The sequence below is a fragment of the Pteropus vampyrus genome, unplaced genomic scaffold (genome assembly GCF_000151845.1).
Source record: "Pteropus vampyrus isolate Shadow unplaced genomic scaffold, Pvam_2.0 Scaffold44, whole genome shotgun sequence".
Classification (NCBI taxonomy): Eukaryota; Metazoa; Chordata; class Mammalia; order Chiroptera; family Pteropodidae; genus Pteropus; species Pteropus vampyrus.
In genome coordinates this window covers 2,152,027-2,172,476 of record NW_011888825.1, presented here as the reverse complement: position 1 = coordinate 2,172,476, position 20,450 = coordinate 2,152,027, and the positions used below count along the sequence as shown (strand labels likewise).

General features: G+C 48.2%; 2 protein-coding genes across 3 annotated transcripts in view; both read left to right on the top strand.

Annotated features, from left to right (window-relative positions):
* GAS7 (growth arrest specific 7) overlaps positions 1-11,069 on the top strand; it is a 205,879-nt gene extending 194,810 nt beyond the window's left edge. For both annotated transcript variants that reach the window (XM_023529945.1, XM_011358958.2), the window contains exons 10-14: positions 559-687; positions 1,608-1,731; positions 6,174-6,253; positions 7,643-7,741; positions 9,104-11,069. In XM_023529945.1, the coding sequence (XP_023385713.1) occupies positions 559-687; positions 1,608-1,731; positions 6,174-6,253; positions 7,643-7,741; positions 9,104-9,217 (546 nt within the window). In that variant the 3' untranslated portion in view covers positions 9,218-11,069. The remainder of the gene's footprint in view (positions 1-558; positions 688-1,607; positions 1,732-6,173; positions 6,254-7,642; positions 7,742-9,103) is intronic.
* Positions 11,070-19,661: 8,592 nt separating this feature from the next.
* Positions 19,662-20,450, top strand: part of RCVRN (recoverin) — a 6,585-nt gene continuing 5,796 nt past the window's right edge. The window contains exon 1 of the mRNA XM_011358956.1: positions 19,662-20,130. Coding sequence (XP_011357258.1) covers positions 19,750-20,130 — 381 coding nt within the window. The 5' untranslated portion in view covers positions 19,662-19,749. The remainder of the gene's footprint in view (positions 20,131-20,450) is intronic.

Below are 20,450 nucleotides of genomic sequence, written 5' to 3'. Positions count from 1 at the left end.
AGCTCACAGGAGGGCCCTGTGAGTTTCCACTATAGATTCCTCGAGCTTTGGACCACATCCAGGTCACCTTTGTAGTCTCCACACCCAACACATAGCACATATTCAATAAATAGAACCAACCTGAGATCACCTAATTAAATGGCATCTAGGTGACACTCGCTGTGCTAAGGGCTGAGGGACAGAGATGGTGGCTTGGTTTCTTCCCCCAGAAAGCTCCCATTGGAAAAGTAAGGGAGGTGGACACCCAAGCAGAGCCCCGCAAGAAGCTGTGGGAGCTTAGAGGGGGAAGGAAGTAGCTGACAAGGGACTTGGAAACCTCCAAACTCTAACCTGTCCAATTGTCGGTGTGAACGCTGGGGCCTGGCCAGCTAAGGCGATTTCCTAAACCGCGACCTGATAAGCAGCCACTTATTTCTACCCTTCCTATTGGAAGGGCCAGGCCGCTGTCCCAGGCCCCATCCTCACCTGGAGGGGTGGGAGAGTGCGCCCTCCCTCCTCCACTTGCTTGCAGCTGATGACCTGGGATCCTCAGTGTGTCCCCCCAACTCTCCTTGACAGCTTCACAGTGAGGTAGAAAAGCCCCTAATGAACTTCCGCGAAAACTTCAAGAAAGACATGAAAAAGTGTGACCACCACATCGCTGACCTCCGTAAACAGCTCGCCAGCCGCTATGCCTCAGTGGAGAAGGTGAGGGGCCCAGGATGCTGGGCGGGTGGGAGATCGGGCTGAAAGAGGGTGGGGTGTGAACCAGCAGGGCCTCGTGTGCCAAGGCTAGGTGGCTGAGTAGGTGGGCTCCAGCCCACACCTGAGGAACCTACCTCAGCCAAAGGGAAGGTAGGAGTTGCTTCCCCATGTGCTTGGATCAGTGCTCAGAGGACCAGTGGGAACTGGAGAGGCTGCACCTGCAGTGGGAGATGTAGTGGGCTCCATCGGGCCTGTGACACAGGGTACACCCATGTTTTTGTGGGCCATGGAACCTGGATGTGCTGCCTGTCCACACAAGGCCCCTTCGTCTGGGACTTTCTTGGCACGTTCCCTCCTGACTGAATTCCTCCCCTGCCGGAGGCCTGGGAGGTCTGAGCTTGGTGGGAGCTGCTGAAGGCAAGCTGTGGAGGGAAGAGAACTCTCCCCAGGGACTGACTCCAGTACTTAGGGAAGGTACAGGAGAAGGGGGCACGTACCGCTAAGGGAACTTGCCAGTTGCAACACCAAACTGCCACTAAAGGGCCTGTCGTGCTACAGAACGGGATGGCTGGTGCTGCCATCTGCCTAGCACTGCTGGGATGTGATGGAGATGGCCTCGTGGTCCAGAAAGAATGTGATTTTAAGACTGCCTGACCCCCCAGTACGTGCACATGCCCCAGCGAAAATGGGGTCTGAGAGGCTTGCCATAGGCCATGTCAGATGGCAATTGAGATGGGGACGAGATGTGTTGCAGCCTCTGCTAATCTAGCCGCTTAGCCTCTTGGAGCCACAGTGACATCATCCACAAAAACAGGGAAAAGAAATGACTCTTACCTGGAAATGGGGAGGCCAGGCCATGTGACCCATGGGGTGCTCCAGGCTCTGAGCCCTGTGAACAGCCTCTCCATTTCCTTGGCACCCAGGCCCGGAAAGCCCTCACTGAGCGGCAGAGAGACCTGGAGATGAAGACCCAGCAGCTGGAGATCAAGCTGAGCAACAAGATGGAGGAAGACATCAAGAAGGCGCGGAGGAAGTCCACGCAGGCTGGTGAGTGCGGGGCCATTGCCCACCTGCCCTTACTTGGTCAAGGAAGCAGCAAGGAGAAGGCTGGGGGATTGGGTGCCTCCCACCAGGTGAGGCTGGAGGGTGGGGCTGTGGAATGAGGAGCAGGCCAGGCTGTCTCCAGGAAGGACTAGGCTCCTCCCACTCTCCCAGTGTGGGCTCTTCCTGCCCAGGCCCTGGCTTTCTGACCAGGAGGTGGTACCTCTTCCATGCACTCAGAATTCAGGGGTCGATCACTGTGTGTAGCCCCATAGAGAAGTACAAACCCTACCTACCCAGGGAGTGATACCCTAGAAGTTCACCTATGGCCATGGGCTGACATTTTGTTTAATGAAATAACCACATTTCAGATCCTCCCAAAAGATGCCTACAGTGAGGTGGTTTCTGCTTCCACCTAGTGGTAAAAATTAGCTAATGCTCTAAGGAATGGGGAGAAAAGCCAGTTGGAACCAGTAAAAAAAACCTTACCAAATATTTCTAAAAAATAAAACCAACTTTCACTGCATGCAAGGACAGTGCTTACTGCTTTCGGGAATTGACACATGTGCTGTAGGATTAGGTTTTGGATCAGATGGTCTGTAAGTCCCTTCACCTCAACTTCTGGTGAACCTGATACAATCAATTCATTATAGAACGAAGCAGCCACCATAAGGATGTTTTGAAATAAGATGATATAAAACAAGTCAATAATAATAATAATAATAATAATAATAATAATAATATAAACATAGCACTTGATATAAAGCTCTTATAACTGCATGGTGATAAATTAGTGGATCCAGAAAGAGAAGGCATAATATACTTATTGGGAGTGGTAAGGGAAACACAGGACGAAGAGAGGCTATTCAAATTTATTTAATTTATTAAATTATTAAATAAAATTATCTTGTAAAACAATATATTTGCTTGGGAAAATATTTTAATTAGCACATAAGAATATAAAAATCTTAATTTTCCAGATATAATCTCCATCAACACTTCCTAGTTTTTTAATTTTTTCAATTTTTTAATATTTACATTTAAATTTATACACATTAGGTCATATTATACCCTATGTTCTGAACTTATATTTAATCATTATATCTTAGAGATAGCTCTATTCCATTACCTATTCTTTTAGTTCCTCATCCATTCATGTACATCAGACTTTTTTAATGGCTGAATAGTATCATGTCCCACCAATAGCATTAATGAATGCCTGTTCCCTAAATTCTTGTTAATGCCGTGTGTGCTATCAAATTGTGACATTATAGTTCTCTGATGAAAAATATCTTGTTAAATTAATTTACATTTCTTTTTGAGTGAAATTGAGCATTTCAAAAATAGGCTGACAAGTCATCTGTGACTTTTTTTCTATGAACTGAGTAGCACATATCCTGTCCCTATTTTCTAGTCGAGTAGCTGTTCTTGTTCTTACTGATTGATCTATGGGGATTATTTAAATGTTATGAAAATTGTCCTTTTGTCATTTGAGTTGCAGATATTTTTCCTAGGTTCTTGTTTATCTTTAATATGGTCTTTTTTATTTCTTTTGTTTTTTTGGTGGGTTGGGTTTTTTTTTTTTTTCCAGCTTGTTTCTCGTTATTTTTTTTTTGTATAGTGCTTTTTTTCCCTTAATGAGTTTAAGTTCCTCTTTCAAATTTTTTTTTAAACACTTTTTTCCTTTACTTTTTTTTCTTAGCCTAAGGTTAAAAAATTAAATATTTAGGCTACCAGACACTTACTTTTCCTCATACCACTGTCTTAACCATATTCCACAAGTTCTGGTTTGCATGGTTTTCATTCTCATATTCTAGATATTTTGTTATTTGTGATTTGATTTCATCTTTGAGCCAAATTTAAAATAAAATCTTCAATTTTTCATGAGTTCAGGCTTTGTTACTGTTGTTCTCTAGTCTTGCTATTGTTTCATTTTATTGTAGTCACCAGATAACATGGTCTCTTATCCCTAAGTCTGAAATTATTTGTGATTAAAGTGACTCATCCTTAGACCTAACTATAAAAAGCACCTTTCTGTGTGCTAGGCACCAGGCCATGTGCCTTAGAACATTCTTTCTCTTTATCTTCATGGTCCTCCTGTAGGGAGGTATTTTTTTTACCCTTTTACAAGTGAGGAAACTAATGACAAACAGGATAAGAAACTTTCCTGAGACCTAAGTTTACGGAGCATATTGAAGAATTCCATCTTCTCTTATTCCAAAGATTTACTTGTCACCATTTTGCTAGACAGCCTGTTACCCAGAATATGCTGTCTTTTCTTTCCTCCTGCTCCCTTCCCTTCTCCTCTCTCATCTTTTCCAGGGCTACTAGAAGGGAGGGCAGCTGGATCCTCAGGGGGCTCGACTTCATTTTGTCTCATCATCGTCATCACTCTAGCTCGTGTTACACAGTTTGCTGACTCTGTGTCAGTGTCCATTCCAAGCACTTTACATATATTGATGTATTTAATCTTCATCATGACTCCGAAGGTACCGTTATTATCTTCATTTTACAGTTGAGGAATCTGAAGTGCAGACAGGTTAATTGACTTGTTCAAGAGTGCACGGCTAATAAACAGTAGAGCTGGTCTGACAGTCCAGATATTCTGGTTCCAGAATCTATGTCCTTAACTCATACTGTTCAGAAGGGTTTGATTTCAAACCCTTAGGCTGCATAGAAAGAAGACACACCCTTCTTCACCTGCCCCATTTCCTGATGTTGCAGAAGTTACCAATGCATGTTCTCAAAATGAGGATCGACAAATAGGGCTTTGGGAATTTCGTATTGCTCCTTTCTAGGGCAACATGCTAACTCCATCCTTGGTTAGGCACGGACTCTTGGTGGGCATGCGTTTGCAGTGACATACTCAAGTTCTTCTCTCCAGTTTCAGTCCTTCTTGGGATCAAGAGCCCAGTCGTTGGCCTTGGACCGAGAGCACAATGAACAAGGCCCTTGATTTGAGTTCTTTTACTCAAGGGTTATCTTCCAGCTGGTGGTGTGGTTCAGGGGGAAGGGGGCTACTGACTAGGCCTTGGGTCACGTGGCTCTAACTCTCCATCTTCTTTCACTTTCATGTCAGAATGCACACAAGGTGATGTTGTTATAGGAATAACTTGGAATCAACTCCAGTTACTGGATTTCAACAGTAAATCAGTTAGCTTTGGTTGGCTCCTGAGTTTTTCCCATCATGAGCAAAGGCCACGATGCCTTCATTTCTCTGGAATCCGGTGATAATCTAAACTACAGGTCCCTAACCCCTGGTACCAGTCTGTGGCCCATTAAGAACTGGGCCACACAGTAAGAGGTGAACAGCTGGCAAGTGAGTGAAGCTTCATCTGCATTTGCAGCCGCTCCCCAGCACTAGCATCACCACCTCAGCTCCTCCTCAGATCATCACAGGCATTAGATTCTCATAGGAGCACCGGTCCCTGGTGCCAAAAAGCTTGGGGACTGCTGATCTAAACTACATTTAAACCAAGCTGTGCACTCGAGTGGTGTTTTTCTAACTGTGAGGAGCATATTGGTCACCTGAGGATCTTGTGAAAATGCAGTTTGTGATTCACTGGGTATCAGGGATATCTGGAGATCAGCATTTCTAGCAAGCTCCCATAGCATACCGATGCTGCTAGGCTAGGAAATGTGTTTTGTGTAGCAAGGTTCTGGGGTACTGGTGCCTTACTAATGTTTGCAATTACTTTGTAGTTTCTTTTTTTTTCTAATTACAAAATGTTTCAAATGTACATATGATTGCAAAACACAATATACTAGCCATCAAAATTGAATAGTTATGTTTGTTTCAGATCTCTCTCTTATGAAATAAAGCACTATAGAGAGAGCTCATTTTCTCCCACCCATCCTTTCTGTTTCCCAATATAAACGCTATCCTGAAATTGGTGTGTAATGCTCTAGTGCATGTTTTCATACCATTCCTGCACCTGGATGAGCCATAAACCATCAAGCACATTATTTTACATGTACAAACACACACACACACACACACACACACACACACACACACACACAAACAAACGTAATTTGCAAAATTTGCAAATGTTTCTTCTTTAACTCTCAGCTAGTACCAAGTTGCATGTTTTAACCAAGAAGTACTCTCCAATGTAAATGAAACTGCCATCTTTAGAGAAGAAGCATTTCTTGGACTTGTAATAGGGTCACGGGTCCTAAGAGTAACTCCTCCCCATGACATACACACACTGAGAAACCCCCATCCTCAATTATTGGTGTCTGGGGTCAAGTTCAGATGGACACTCTGAAGCTGGTCTCTTGTGCTGGGTTGCCCCCACTTTTTGTTATGCTTTCCCCTCCCCCAACTTTCCAGTGGCCCCCAAGACCCCAAGGAGAGGAGAGGGCATCGATTTGGGCTAAAGGTAGGAAAGAGAAGCTATAGCAAGGACCGGACAGAGCGTGATAGTGGTTTTGGCCTATTCCAGGAGATGACCTCATGCGCTGTGTGGACCTCTACAACCAGGCCCAGTCCAAGTGGTTTGAAGAAATGGTGACTACCACATTGGTGAGTGCCCAGATATGTGTAAGCAGGTCAGTCCAGGGACTGACTATCAGGACGCCCCGGGTGGATGCAGGCAGGTGAACAGGTGGTAGAGCGAAGGTGACTGTGGAGATTGTCATTAGATCTGCTCTAGTGTTGGGCTTAAGACCTTGACTCTGGTCCAGTCTATGTCGATTCAAGTTCTTGCCCTGGTACTTCCTAGCTGTGTGAACATGGGTGAGGGTTGGGCCTTGCTGTATTCTTCTCGGCTGTTCCTTGAGGTGTCAGGTTCAACTGAGGGTGCCCCCAACCAAATGGACAGTGGCCCCTTTAGGACACATAGCCAAGTTGTAGGAAGCATGACCCTCCCACCCCCAGAAGAGCTGCAGGCCCTGGATAGGCGATCCTGCCCAGGCGCGTAAATGGTGAGATTGGGAAGCTGTGTAGGAGGGGTATGGGGGTTGGGGGGGTGGCATGACCAAGGGGCATGAGGAAGCATCTCCCCCTTGGTCAGCTCCTGTTGCAGTAAAGTGGCGTTGACACTTGGGCTTTTAGGCCAGATGAGAAAGGAGGCATCATGCCAGGTGCTTATCGTATCATCCCACTGTCCGAAGCCACCCCCATCCATCCAGCACAGGACAGTGACCTGGTTTCCTCCTGGTTAATCTCCTAATTAAACCTCCTGCTTTATCCCTTTCCCCAGTTAATCCCCTCAGCAGTGACCTAGTTGTTCACAGAATAATAGCCTGATCCTCTAAATTCTAAAGATGCAGAATCACCTAGAAACCAAAGGACAAACCCTTTCCACTCTTTCCTTTGACAGTGGCCACCCACTCCCAGCCCCGCTGTCTCCCCTAGCCTGGTCTCTGGTCTGTCAGCACTAGGGGTGGACAGAGGAGAGAGGCTGTTCAGCAGAGGCCCAGAAGCAAAGCCCCAGGAGTTTGGAGCACAGGCACTCCCTCATATGTCCCATTTTTCCACCTCGTTGGGGAACTGGGGGCTAGGGCTGCGCTGGTACAGAATCGTGATTAAGACCACAGTAGATCCTGGTTCACATCCACTCCTCCCATAATTTCATGTTGCTTTGAACAAATAACATTACCTCTCTGGGTGTTTATTCCTCTGTTTGGAAAATGCAGATAATAACAGAAACTATCTCTTAAAATTAAGTAATGCATGTAAAGCCCTTAGCTCCCACCATGCCTGGCAAGGCAGGATTCAGGAAACAGTGGCTACTATATTATCTTCATCTTTACATTCACCCCTAGATATGGGGTGAGTTCTTCATCAGACCCCACACAGTCAGATGGGATTGGGTCTAAGCCGGCATTGTGTGTATAGGGTGGTTGGGGACCTGTGGCGAGAAGGTTGAGGGGACATGCTCAGAGGTCTCTGGTCTTTCCTCCTGTGCAGGAGCTGGAGCGACTAGAGGTGGAGAGGGTAGAGATGATCCGGCAACATCTGTGCCAATACACACAACTGCGGCATGAGACAGACATGTTCAACCAAAGTGTGAGTTCCCTGCTCCTAGGCCAAGGCCAGCAGAACCCCAGGGGGACCCCAGGCCAGGGAGAGAGCCACCTGCCACTATGCCATGGCAGACTAAGTGGTCACTAAAATTAATCTGTCCTGAAGATGGGCAAGGGCAGCTGCTCGGGCCTCATATGTCCCATTTTTCCACCCCGTTGGGGAACTGGGGCTAGGGCTGCGCTGGTACAGAATCGTGATTAAGACCACAGTAGATCCTGGTTCATTCACATCCACTCCTCCCATAATTTCATGTTGCTTTGAACAAATAACATTACCTCTCTGGGTGTTTATTCCTCTGTTTGGAAAATGCAGATAAGAACAGAAACTATCTCTTAAAATTAAGTAATGCATGTAAAGCCCTTAGCTCCCACCATGCCTGGCAAGGCAGGATTCAGGAAACAGTGGCTACTATATTATCTTCATCTTTACATTCACCCCTAGATATGGGGTGAGTTCTTCATCAGACCCCACACAGTCAGATGGGATTGGGTCTAAGCCGGCATTGTGTGTATAGGGTGGTTGGGGACCTGTGACGAGAAGGTTGAGGGGACATGCTCAGAGGTCTCTGGTCTTTCCTCCTGTGCAGGAGCTGGAGCGACTAGAGGTGGAGAGGGTAGAGATGATCCGGCAACATCTGTGCCAATACACACAACTGCGGCATGAGACAGACATGTTCAACCAAAGTGTGAGTTCCCTGCTCCTAGGCCAAGGCCAGCAGAACCCCAGGGGGACCCCAGGCCAGGGAGAGAGCCACCTGCCACTATGCCATGGCAGACTAAGTGGTCACTAAAATTAATCTGTCCTGAAGATGGGCAAGGGCAGCTGCTCGGGCCTACGGGCAACCTCTTGGGATGCACTTGCAGATTGTCCTGGATGCCCATGTGAACCCATCTGAAATGCATGAAATAAGTACAAGATGCATGAGCTATTATACCACAGAGAAATTAGCTCACGATAGTTTAAATAGCTGAAAATGTTCTTGCCTCCCCCAGTGACTTTCTTACCCCTCCCCCCCCAAAAAAAATCTGGAAATATCCAGAATATCTAAGGCCAAATTCCATTTTTCCTGTTCTATGGTGGTAAATGCAGGAACAAATGGAAGAACTGATCACGGACCTGGAGACATTGAGGCCACCCTGCCCTTTCATCCAGCCCTGAGGTCTAGAGGGTAAAGCGCACCCAGTGAGAAGGAGGGTGGGGAAGAGAGGTCCAGGCTCCCTGTTCTCACAGCCCTCTGCACATCTGAAGCCCCATATGAAGCTCCTCTGACACAGGCACAAAGGCCTGAGCAGCATGGTTCAGCTGCCACCTCTGACGGTGTCCCCTCTTCTTTGTATCTTGCAGACAGTCGAGCCTGTGGACCAACTGCTTCAAAAAGTGGACCCAGCCAAAGACAGGGAGCTGTGGGTTAGAGAGCACAAGACGGGCAACATCCGCCCTGTGGACATGGAGATCTAGAAGGGCATGTGTGGCCCCGGGGGTCCTGCCAAGGAGAGAGGCTGGGGGGTCCCACAGAGACGAGGTGGTGCTTCCTGCCATAGGTCCTCCTGCTGAGCTGCCCTCCCACCCACTCTCCTGGTCAGCTGAGGAGAGCGGAGGGTGCGGTGATTCCGCAAGAAGCTGGTTTTTCCAGAAGGGCAGCCCGGAAGGCCCTGCTGGGAGCTCCCCAGTGTTCCCAGGCCAGGGGGACAGATCCACAGCCCTGCCCTTGTCTCTGAGGCCGAAGTCCCCCAACTCCCATGCTGTGCTTGCCACTCTGAGAACGAACTGAGGCTGGAACTTTGTGGTCCCTGCTGAGGACTGCAGGGGTCACCTTACCACCCAGAGCCAGCTGTGTCACACATTTGTGCCCCTGGAAGCCCCAAGATCCTTCCTCCAGCTGTCTCTTTGTCTCCAGGGCTTTGGAGGGTCAGGGGAGGGAGGTCTCTTTCTCCGAGCCAAGTGTCAGGATCAAAATTTGTATAGAAGGCACCATTCAGCTGAACGTCCCTCATTCAGCATCCTTTGCAGCCTGCCCTCTTTGTTTTTCCCATTGCATTCTGGGAGCCCACATCCTGGCTCTTCTCTGTCACGTTTCATCATTAAGGGTCTTGGGAAGAAGACTTGGCTCCTGTCTTCCCAGACTGACACTGCCTGGAGAGATCAGGATGGAACTACCTCATTCGGCAAATTAGCCCTGATTCAGAGCGTTGAATTGTGTTCCCTATAGATCAGGCATCCTCTGTAAAGTCTCCTCTCTGGAAATCCCAATCCATCCAGCCTTCTGATGCTCCCTCCTCCCACCCTTACCCTCTCCCAGGCTCTTAATGGGGCTGGGTCATTCCCATGTGGGAGATGGATTGGGGCAATTCTTTGTTATACCCCCAGTAGCTCCACCTGCTTGTGCACGGCCAGGTTGGGACCACTGTCCCTTGTAGATTTTCTCTCACAAGTGGTCACTGTATAGGCACATGGCCACAGTAGGTTGTTGCCTGATAGGCAGTGTCCCACCACCTTGGCTTCTCAGCTCCTGCACACTTCAGAGCCCTGCACCAAGCATCGGCTTCTTGCTGGTACCATCTTCCCCTTTCTCTATCTCCTGATTCCTGGAAAAGCCCGGTTTGAGAGTGACTTAGAAAGCTTTCAGGGCTGCCATCAGGTCCTTGCATATCACTTTCTCCCTTTCCAAATCATAGCAAACACATCCTCCATCATGTTAAGTCTTGAGAATCCATGCGAAGGGACCGGAATAAGAAAAGGGACCTGAAGGAGGTCACACCGCTAGCAAGGGGCAGATTCTAGCCTGGAACTCATGTTTCTTAGTTCATCTTTCCCATTGATTACTTCGGATTTACAGGACCCATACGTTTCCCATAAGGGCAGAATTCTCAGAGCACAACTCTCTGGCCTTTCAGTCTTACATGCCAGTAACTGACAACTTAGTAACATTGAATCTTTTAGCACCTCTTTCATTGAGTCAAAATTTTTCTCTCATAGTTTGTGGTAAAAAGATGCCAAATATTCTAAAGCAAACCAAACTTTGTCACTTTTTTCTTCTTATCGGAGCATCCCAACCAAAAAGCTCAGTGTGAGGGCTTTACCAACTTGAAGATCATCGGGATGGAAGTGTCCATGGGATGGAGAACCCCTCCTTCCAGATCTGGGGTTGGGCCGTGACACCAACTACCAATCTTAGAATATTATTTTTTAGTTTCTTTATTTGAAAATGGGTGCTAGTAGTAATTGCTCTGTGGCTTAGTAAAATAATTTATGGGTGATTTTCAAATAGTCAAAACCAATAGTCTTGTAATTAACACATATTTTGAGTGGATATGGCTCATTTTGTCTTCTCATTCCCATCTGAAAATTCCAGTCTTCTGTTCCTCCCTGGGACAGCGGGAGTTCTCACCTCTTCCAGGGTAGCCTGAGTTGGCCCAGTGTGGGCCAGCCTGTTTTCTAAAGTCAATCTTTCCCCCTCAGCCCCTCACCCCAGTCTCGTTAGTTTCTTCACATATTCCTTTTCTATTTATTTTTCTTCCCTTGTTTATTCATTCATCAACCATTTAGCTAAGGCTGAGCAATGTGCCAACATCCGAGGACAAGATACGGCCCTGTCAACAGGGAAGCTCACAATCTCTCATTTTGTGTAGACATCTTTTCTCCAGGGGCCTCACAGGTCAGTACCCTTGGCATTCCCATACAGGTACTCTGCAGAATTCAGGGTTTCAGAGATACTATCTGTTGTGCTGATAGATCTGCGTGCATTCATTCCTTTATCCAACAGATACTTTGGGACAAGCCAGGCATTGTGTGGGATACTAAAAATGTAGCCGTATATGAGACAGGCATTCTTCCTCCGTCCCCTCTATTCTCCATGAAGACAGGTACCTTTTTGGAGAATGAGAACATTGCACCCCTTCCACATTTAACCCACTGGGAGCCTGTTATTACAAACTACCACCATACGGCATTTATCCACTGGGTGGAAGGTAGATAGCAACAAGGCTTCCATCAACTGGTTGCGAGACCCTCACAGCCCATATCCAACTCGAAGTTCCCAGATTTCTTTTGTTTTAAATAACTCTCCTCACTTTACAAAGAGGAAGAATGAAGGCCAGGCATGGCATGTGAGTGTTGTAAGATGAACACAGTGAATTAAGAGCAGGGCCGCAGTTAAGAGTCCAGGCCCCCTGTCCCTATTCACAGGGCCACCCTCTGGGTGAGGTCAAGATCAGGATGCAGTCTAGAGTATCTAAAAGTGCACTTGGGGTAGCAGACACTCTGTCTGGGTTATTGTTTTTTTGTTTTGTTTGTGTTTTGGTGTTTAGGTTATATGAGGATTTGGGTGGATTTATTCAGAGTTGGTAAGTGTGGGTTATTCTTGAGCACATCCATTGTTCCATTTTTGAGAATAGGTGAGCCTCTTCTACCTGCTTCCAGATGCACTTAGTTTTGTCTATGAAAAGCTGATTTTTAAAAATCTCTAAGACGGATGGTGTTCAAAGTGAGCTGGTTGCCACAACAACCTTCAGGAAAAGCCACTTGTTCTTCTCCATTTTTTGTAAAACTTTTGATCAGTATTGCAAATCACCGACCAGCTGAACCACAGGGATGGCTGTCCTGAGGTTCTGCCACTGGGATCGCCTTGGGCCTTTTTCCTACCTCCACCCAACACCTGTTGGACAGGGAGGATTTCTACAGTAGGAGGCACTTCTCTGCTTATCAGGGCTGGTTAATGATCTGAAGCAAAGAGAAACAGTGTGCACATTCATGAACTAGGAGTTGGTTTCTATTCCCTTTGTGAAAACCAGTCAATTACTAGAGATTAGTGGATGGGTGCATACAAATCTTGGCTGAGCCAAAGTCCCTTCTTGGAAATACAAGCCATAAAATTCAGAAGACTTCAAAGACCTCGGCTTGTTTAAGTGACTTTGCTTCCAGCTGTGAGTGGCCTTGACAAGGAGAGTTTACAGAGGATTCTACAGACCTGCTGATTATTATGTAGGTAGGGAAAGCACTTTACAGATGTTAAGTGGGGTACAGATCAGCAGCATGCTTACTTAGCCAGCACACCATCTTATTCCCATAATCCTCCCCACCCCTAAAGACCACTGCCTTTTCTTTTTCCAGATTTATTGAGGTATTTGACATTCCAGTATTGTAGTTTATTGACACAGTAAAATTCACCCTTCTGAAATATATGGTTCAGTGAATTTTGACGAACTTATATGGCCTTGTAACCACCACCAAAATCAACATAGTATTTCCATCACTCCAAAAATTCCCCCAGACTCCTCTGTAGTTAATCCGCTCCTTCTACCCCCAGCCCCTGACAACCACTGATTGATTTTCTGACCCTATAGTTTTACCTTTTCTAGAATGTCATGTAAACGAAGTCACACTGTGTAACCTCTGAGTCTGGCTTCTTTCACTCAGTATTGTTGAGGCACCCATGTTGTCATGTGTCTGTAATTTCTTCCCTTGCATCACCGAGTAGTGTTTCATTGCATGGGTGTACCACACTGCTTCCTTGCTTTTAAAATGAGTTGTTTGCCCCAGAAGTTTCCGTTCTGGGGTCTTCAGCTTGTTTGCATGGCTACTTCCAGCCCGCTGCTTCCTATGGTCCCCAAGGCCCCTTTTGCAAATGACAGCTGTGCCCACAGGTAGTTCTTGGGGCTCACACTTGCCTTTTTGGTTCATGTTAGGATTGGGCAATGCAGAAAGCTGCCAGAGATTGGGGAAAGGGGTGGGTGGAGTCTCAGTTTCCTTCCACTGCTGCTGTGCCCTGCACCTCAGTAGCAAATCTACTCCCTCCTGGGGAGACCCCCATGACACAGCTCTCACAGTCCTTGTCATTTACTGAGCATTATGGGGTGTGGAAGGTGAATGGACATAGCATGGATGAGAAGACCAGGGGTGGCCTTGGGCTCATCATGAGCCTTTTCTGGGTCTCTTGCTTAATCTGCACAGTGGGAGTAATTGTTCTAGAAAAGCACTCGGGCCTCCTCTGGTTGGTTGCTGCATTCTGTTTCCCCTCCCCTTTTCCAATTTTATACCCTAAGCACATGGTCATCCCTAATCTGGTCTTGTTAGCACAGTTGTGCATGGTGTTGCCTGAAACCCTCACGAAAGGGATACCTTGGCATGTCTCCATTTAGACACAGAGGAAGGTAAAATTAAGAGCTGTTGAGAATGAGGTAGTTCTTCTTAGGATCCCCAAGGTGACAACTCCTCCAAGCCACATCTTGATCATGCCCTGCTCAGTGACAGGTGAGCCCCAGAAGGCAAGCAGGCATCTCTCCAAGCAAACTGAAGACATACCTGGGTCCAGGCCAGGCGAAGGTCAGGACCGGGGAGCCCGGGCCCACAGGGCCCCATGGTGGGGACCCTAGGATCTATGTTGCTGGGCTGAATTTTGTCAGGAAGGACTCTCATCATTCCCCACCCCCCAGAAATATTATTTCTGTCAGGCCTTTCCTGAAGGTGAGGGACCCGATTCCTGTTACAGCTGATTTGGTAAGAATAAGACACGTGTCAAAAAAAGCAATGTTCCATTTTTCCCAACCCTCTAGATGCTAGGCTGAGGCTCTTTCAGGAGCCTTCGTTGGGAGGTGCCTCTGAGGGAGAGGGATTGTGATGGTCCTTGATCTGTGTGCTATACAGGGGACATTGACCCTTTGTGTTTCAGGGAAATTCCTAATGGGATTGCAGTGGTGGAATGCAAAGGGTCTGACACATGGGTGCTCTGGGAGGAGGTTGTGACATGGGGATGGAGAGGCAAAGCATATGGTACCAAGGCAAGAGCACTCAACTCACCCCACTCTGCTGTCTCCGTTGTCCCTTAACCTGAAGTTGTCATGTCCCTTTCTGGGACCTCTGTGGACTTATCTGTCAAGTGGTGACGCTCCCCTTCCAGCATCACATGCAGTGGACTGGTCCTTGGGAGCCATGGCCTCCAGGCAGCCATGTGGACCCGGGAACAGACATTCAAAGGGACACCAGCCACCCCTGAGGACCAGCCCCAAATTTGCATCTCTGCCCTTAGGAAGGAGATCATGGGGAAGGGGGCAGTCCTTTCACAGAGACGAGCACATGAGCAAACCCTATGAAAGTGGAATTTTCTAACAAAATAAACTTGCTTGTTTGGTCCGTTTTCTGTAACTTTTGCTAAATACTTTATACATTTTTAATGTTAAAAAGCTGTGTCTCCTGCCAGCATTCCTCATCCCGGTATGAATGTGTTTACTCCAAATTGTATATCCTTCCGCCCTCTGGCTGCCTAGATCAGTAAATAAAATCGATGTAATATAATTTATAAGTAACACTGTTGAAACTCTGATCCCTATGGAGGTTGTAATCTGCCCTTCCCACCCCCTCCCCACCCTCCATAATAGCATTTGTGTGTATTAATGCTGAAGAATTAAATGTTTAAAGGGTTTAAATATGGAAGGCGTTTGCTATATATATAATTGTTCTGCATTATTATAAAGCATTTTCAGGAAGTTAAATGCTCACCCATTTTTTTCCTTTGGCTCTGTGTGTACACTTGAGATGCTTAGATTCATCCCATGTAAAATAAACTGTCCAGAGACACTGGGTCCCGCTGGGCGACCCTCCTTCCTGGAGGGCTGCCACGCTCTCCTTTGTACAAATGGTCTCGGCATTCCTCCCAGGCTCCCAGGATTGGTGATAATCTTACTCCCGATGACTTAGCAGAGAGACAAAGGGTACCTGAGTGTTCACCCCTCACCAAGATGGGCGCCGTGCTGCCAGACACACACACCTGACCCAGGCCCCATTCCCCTCCCCTGGTGACTTCTGTCCTTTTGAACAGAAGGGGGCTACTGGATATTTTCTCATTCGTCCCTTCTGCCTGACTGCCTGCAATAATTGTTGAGCACCTACTGTGTGTCAGATACTAGGTACTGGGAACACAGCGAATGAAACAGAGCCCTGCCCCCATGAGCTTACTTTCTAGCAGGGAGAGACAGACAAAAACAGGAGATGTAACAAAATTACATAGTGTGAGTGTAGAAGGTATTAAATGTTGGGGAGAAAGAAAAAACGGGCAGAGCGAGGGGATGGGTAGTTTCAGGGGTGAGGGCAGGTAACTTGCTATATTAAATAGAGGAGTTGGGGTGGCCTCATTGAGAAGGTGGCATTTGATCACAGACAAGGAAACCTGAGAGGCAGCCTGGCATGTAGCTGGGGGAAGAATGTTCCAGGCGGAGGAGGCAGCCTAATTAGAGGCTGGTGGCATGGGAGCTACTTGTTTGAGGCCAGTGGCTGGAGCAGAAAGATCGTGGGGAGGGGCAGCTTCCGCAGGGCTTTGCCAGCAGTGGAAGGCCTTTGACTTACTGGGTGGGGGCGGGGGCGGGGGCGGGGGTTGCCAAGCCTAGGAGCACATGGCCTGGCTTCATTGCTACAGGGCTCGCTGCAGGACTGTACAGCAGTGGTGCCCAATCTTTTTGGCCCCAGGGACTGGTGCTCCTATGAGAATTTAATGCCTGATGATCTGAGGTGGAGCTGAGGCAGTGATGCTAGTGCTGGGGAGCGGCTGCAAATAGAGATGAAGCTTTGCTCCCTCGCCCGCCCGCCGCTCACCTCCTGCTGTGCGGCCCAGTTCCTAACATGCCATAGATAGGTACTGGTCCGCGGCCTGGGGATTGGGGACCCTAGCTGTAAGGGACAAGGGCAGAAACAGGGAACTACAGAAGTTGGAACTCAGGGAGAAGCAATGGTGCCTGCTGGAGGTGGTCACCATGGCGGTGGGGAGAATGGTCAGGTTCTAGATGTACTCTGAAGATACAGCCAACATGATTTCTGACAGATTAGAGTGGGGTGAGACAGAAAGAGAGGCGCTGAGGGTGACTCCAAGTTTTTCAATCCAAGCACCCAAAAGGATGTGTTGCCATTTAGTGCACTGGGACAGCCGAGGGAGGAGCGTTCTTTCCCATTCTCTGCCTCCCACCCGCCCTCTCAATGCCCCCTTTCCCCTCTCTGTGCAGACTGTGTGTGCAGGCTCTGGTTCCAGGCAAGGGGAAGGAAGGGTCTTCTTGTCTTTCAGCTCATAGCAGGGGAAGGTAGAAGAATGGAGGTGAGGGCTGGGAGGCTGGGCCCTAGTGAACAGCCGAGACAGAGCTCCAGGCTTGGGGTGTGACCAGGCCAGACTCTGCTTCTTTCAGTCAAGGCAAGTTAGGGAGGGGAGACACAAACTGAGACTCTGACCGGAGATGAGGCCTTCTCCCCAGTGGTCTTTAGGGGTTCAAGGGGGGAATTTATGGCCCCAGCTCAGACTTAACAAATCCGTTCACAATACATCATCTCCAACAACTTGTTTGGCTAAGGAGCATAAACTCTCCCTCTGATAGAAGATGTTTATGTAGGTTTTTAAACAAACCTCCAGGTCATGGCCCCTCTCTCAAAAGCATCAACACAGCTGCCTGTGGTCCCCTCCTGTGGTTGGCCCTCTCCTGGGCACGGCAATCTGAAGAATGTGGACAGTACCAGGCTGCTTCTGACCTGGTTCCAGCGCCTTCCTTCTTGCCCTCGGAAAAAGCAGAACTGGTCAGGGGGCTCTGGCTGCTGTCCATGTTAACCTGGGGGCCCTGATTCTTTGCCCACAGCTTCTTCCATTGTTACGACAGCTCCTCACCTATGGAAATGGAGCTTCCTGGCCCCTGGACTCAGGCCTCCGTGAGAGAAGAGGCAGTTGTATCATAGTGAAAAGAGCCCTGAATGGGGAGCCTGAACGAGCTGGGCTTTCCGCCTGGCTTTGCCATTTAGCAACCGTGTGATCCTGGCAGATTCCATGCCTTTTGGAACCATTTCATTCCTGTAACACTGGCCTTGCCTCATCTGCAGGCTTGATGTGGACAGGCCTGGCACTCAGGGCACTTCTAAGCACCTCCCACGCCTGGTCAGAGGCAACAGGTGAAGTCTCTGGCCTTGCCTTCATGCCCTCGGTTTCGTTCATTTTTGAGTTTGGTGACCGATTTCTAACTGCTCTTGAGAACGAATACCTTGCTACAGGATAGTGAAAATCTAGAAAAAGAGAGGCGCTCCTATTAAGAAATAATATGTTCTCACAAACTGAAGAGAAAAAAATCGAAGTGCGCATGCACATGCGCGTGCACACACACACGCACACACCCACACACCCCAGCATTAAAGCCTCCTCAGAAATACTCTGGAACTGCAGAGGATGGAGTCAGTGCCTGAACTTCTCTGTCCTTCCTAAGCAACATCAGGGTGGGCCCCACAGGTGGTTTTCTCCCAGCAATGGGGACCTGCTATTCCCTGACATTAGCCTGTTATGAAATAGAGTGCAAACCCCAACTCACTTGCCCAGAAATTATGGGGGTTGTTCTTCGTAGTTACCACCCCTAGGCAAAGAGGAAATATTTCTCCCATCTAATCTGATAATTTTGAGGTCCCATCTAATCTGATAATTCCCCTCCAGCATTATGCTCAGCCACCTCAGGGTCCCCCTGACATTTCCTTTGGGTGATTGAGAATTCAGGTACAAAATATGGTCACCAGGGTTCTTTCTTGTCTCCCATACTTGTACCTCGGCTGACTGCAGGGATGCAAAGCCTTCCCTTGCAGAGCTCCCTCCCTGTCCCCCATTATCCATTGCACACTGAACAAGCACGGGTTATTGTCTGCTAGCTTTAGGCACCAGATTGAGTTGCAAATTGACAACCTGCAAGCTGAAACTGAGCCCCAGATAGTTGTATTTGGCCCACATCAGGTTTTTTGAAAATTTTAAATTAACAACCAGTTTAAAAGTTTGGAAATTGCATAAATCTGATTTCTGGATTTCTCTTGGATGATCGAAAAATCTACTAACACTGAGCCATAGTCCAATATGACCACATTCAAATGAAGTCGAACATTGGCAGCCCCTTCCACGTGTGACAGAGGCCTCACCTATTGTCTTCCTGATCCAGCTGCTTCACTCACTCCCTCCATTCGCTGGCTCCTCCTATAGGCAGTTTAGTTTTTGATTCTTATAGATGAATAATAACAAAGACTAACACGTATTTAGTACTAAGTGCTGGACTCTATTCTAAGTGTGTGGCACATATTAACTCACTTCAACTTCATGACAACAATGAGATAGATACTATTATTATGCCTGTTCCTTGAAGGACTATTCACCCAGGGCCCTATGCTGCCAGGGACCATTCTAGCAGTGGAGATGCAGCAGGGAAAAAAACAGATCCTTGCTTCTGCGAAGCTTTCATTTTGGTGAGGGTACAGGCTGCACATGGAATAAACAAACAGTAAGTCAGAAGGTGTATGGGGGAGAGAGAAAAATAAAGCAGGGTAAAAGGTCTGTGGTGTGCTGATGATTGGGTATGGAGTGTGCTAAGAGAATGGACAGTATAGGTCTTGCTGGGAAGGCGACATTTAAAGAAAGCTATGAAGGAGGTAAAGGATTGGGAGAAGAGCATTCTAGGCAAAGAGGTTTAAAAAAAGCCTCGGGGTCACATAGCTAGTGAATTGCAAAGCTGGGATTTGAACCCTGGCTGGCATCAGAGCCCGGCTCCTAACTCCTGCACTGTAGGGCTCAGTGAAAGATGCCATCCCTGGCCCAGAGACCTCAGAGTGAGGGCGGAGGACAGGCCATGAATATCATTGCTCTTAGAGAGCTAGTGTTGAAGGAGGAGGAGGAATGGATGAGGGCAGTGGGGAAGGCTTTGGCCCAAGACTTCAGGCTCTTAAGGTTCTACCCTCCTGTCCTGTCCTCCTGTCCTAAGATGGATTGCTGTCAGCTCTTTATTTTAATCTCGGGGGTTCTGGGAACCATCTCCCAACGTGCTCCGGGCCCCTCCTCCCTCCAAGTACTGGGGTGAATCTGCTGCAAATCCTCCTAATCCGCCGGCATCTCGAAGTCCATCCATCTTCAGCAGCACCAAGCCCAGGCGGCCGGGAGACCACGTTGCTCCCACCCATCCACCCACATTCAGTGGTGACTACCCGGCAGGGTTCACGCCGCCTCACCCATGGGGAACAGCAAAAGCGGAGCCCTGTCCAAGGAGATCCTGGAGGAGCTGCAACTGAACACCAAGTTCACGGAGGAGGAGCTGTGTGCATGGTACCAGTCCTTCCTGAAGGAGTGCCCCAGTGGCCGCATCACCCGACAGGAGTTCCAGAGCATCTACGCCAAGTTCTTCCCGGACTCAGACCCCAAGGCCTACGCCGAGCACGTGTTCCGCAGCTTCGATGCCAACAGTGATGGCACTCTGGACTTCAAGGAGTACGTCATTGCCCTGCACATGACCACTGCGGGCAAGCCCAACCAGAAGCTGGAGTGGGCCTTCTCCCTCTACGACGTGGATGGCAATGGGGCCATCAGCAAGAACGAAGTGCTCGAGATCGTCATGGTCAGTCTCAACCTCCCCACTTCCGGCTGCGTGGGATTGGGGTCACCAGTGTCAGCTGCTTCTGCTGCTGGTGCTGCCTGCCGCACAGGGGGCTGCAGCTGGGGGGCGGGGCTGGAGGGTGGAGTGGGGGTCCAGGCTTTGTGACTCAATGGCTCTGAGACCGTGGTGAGGAGGGGTCTCTAATATACTGATATTAATAGAAAGCTGTGCACTTTCCCACAGCTTCATTTTTCTCCTAAAGAAGAATCTGAGAATTTCCTATTGTTTACATTTTTGTTTCCTTCCATCCTTCCTTCTTAGCTTCCTTCCCTCCCTCCCTC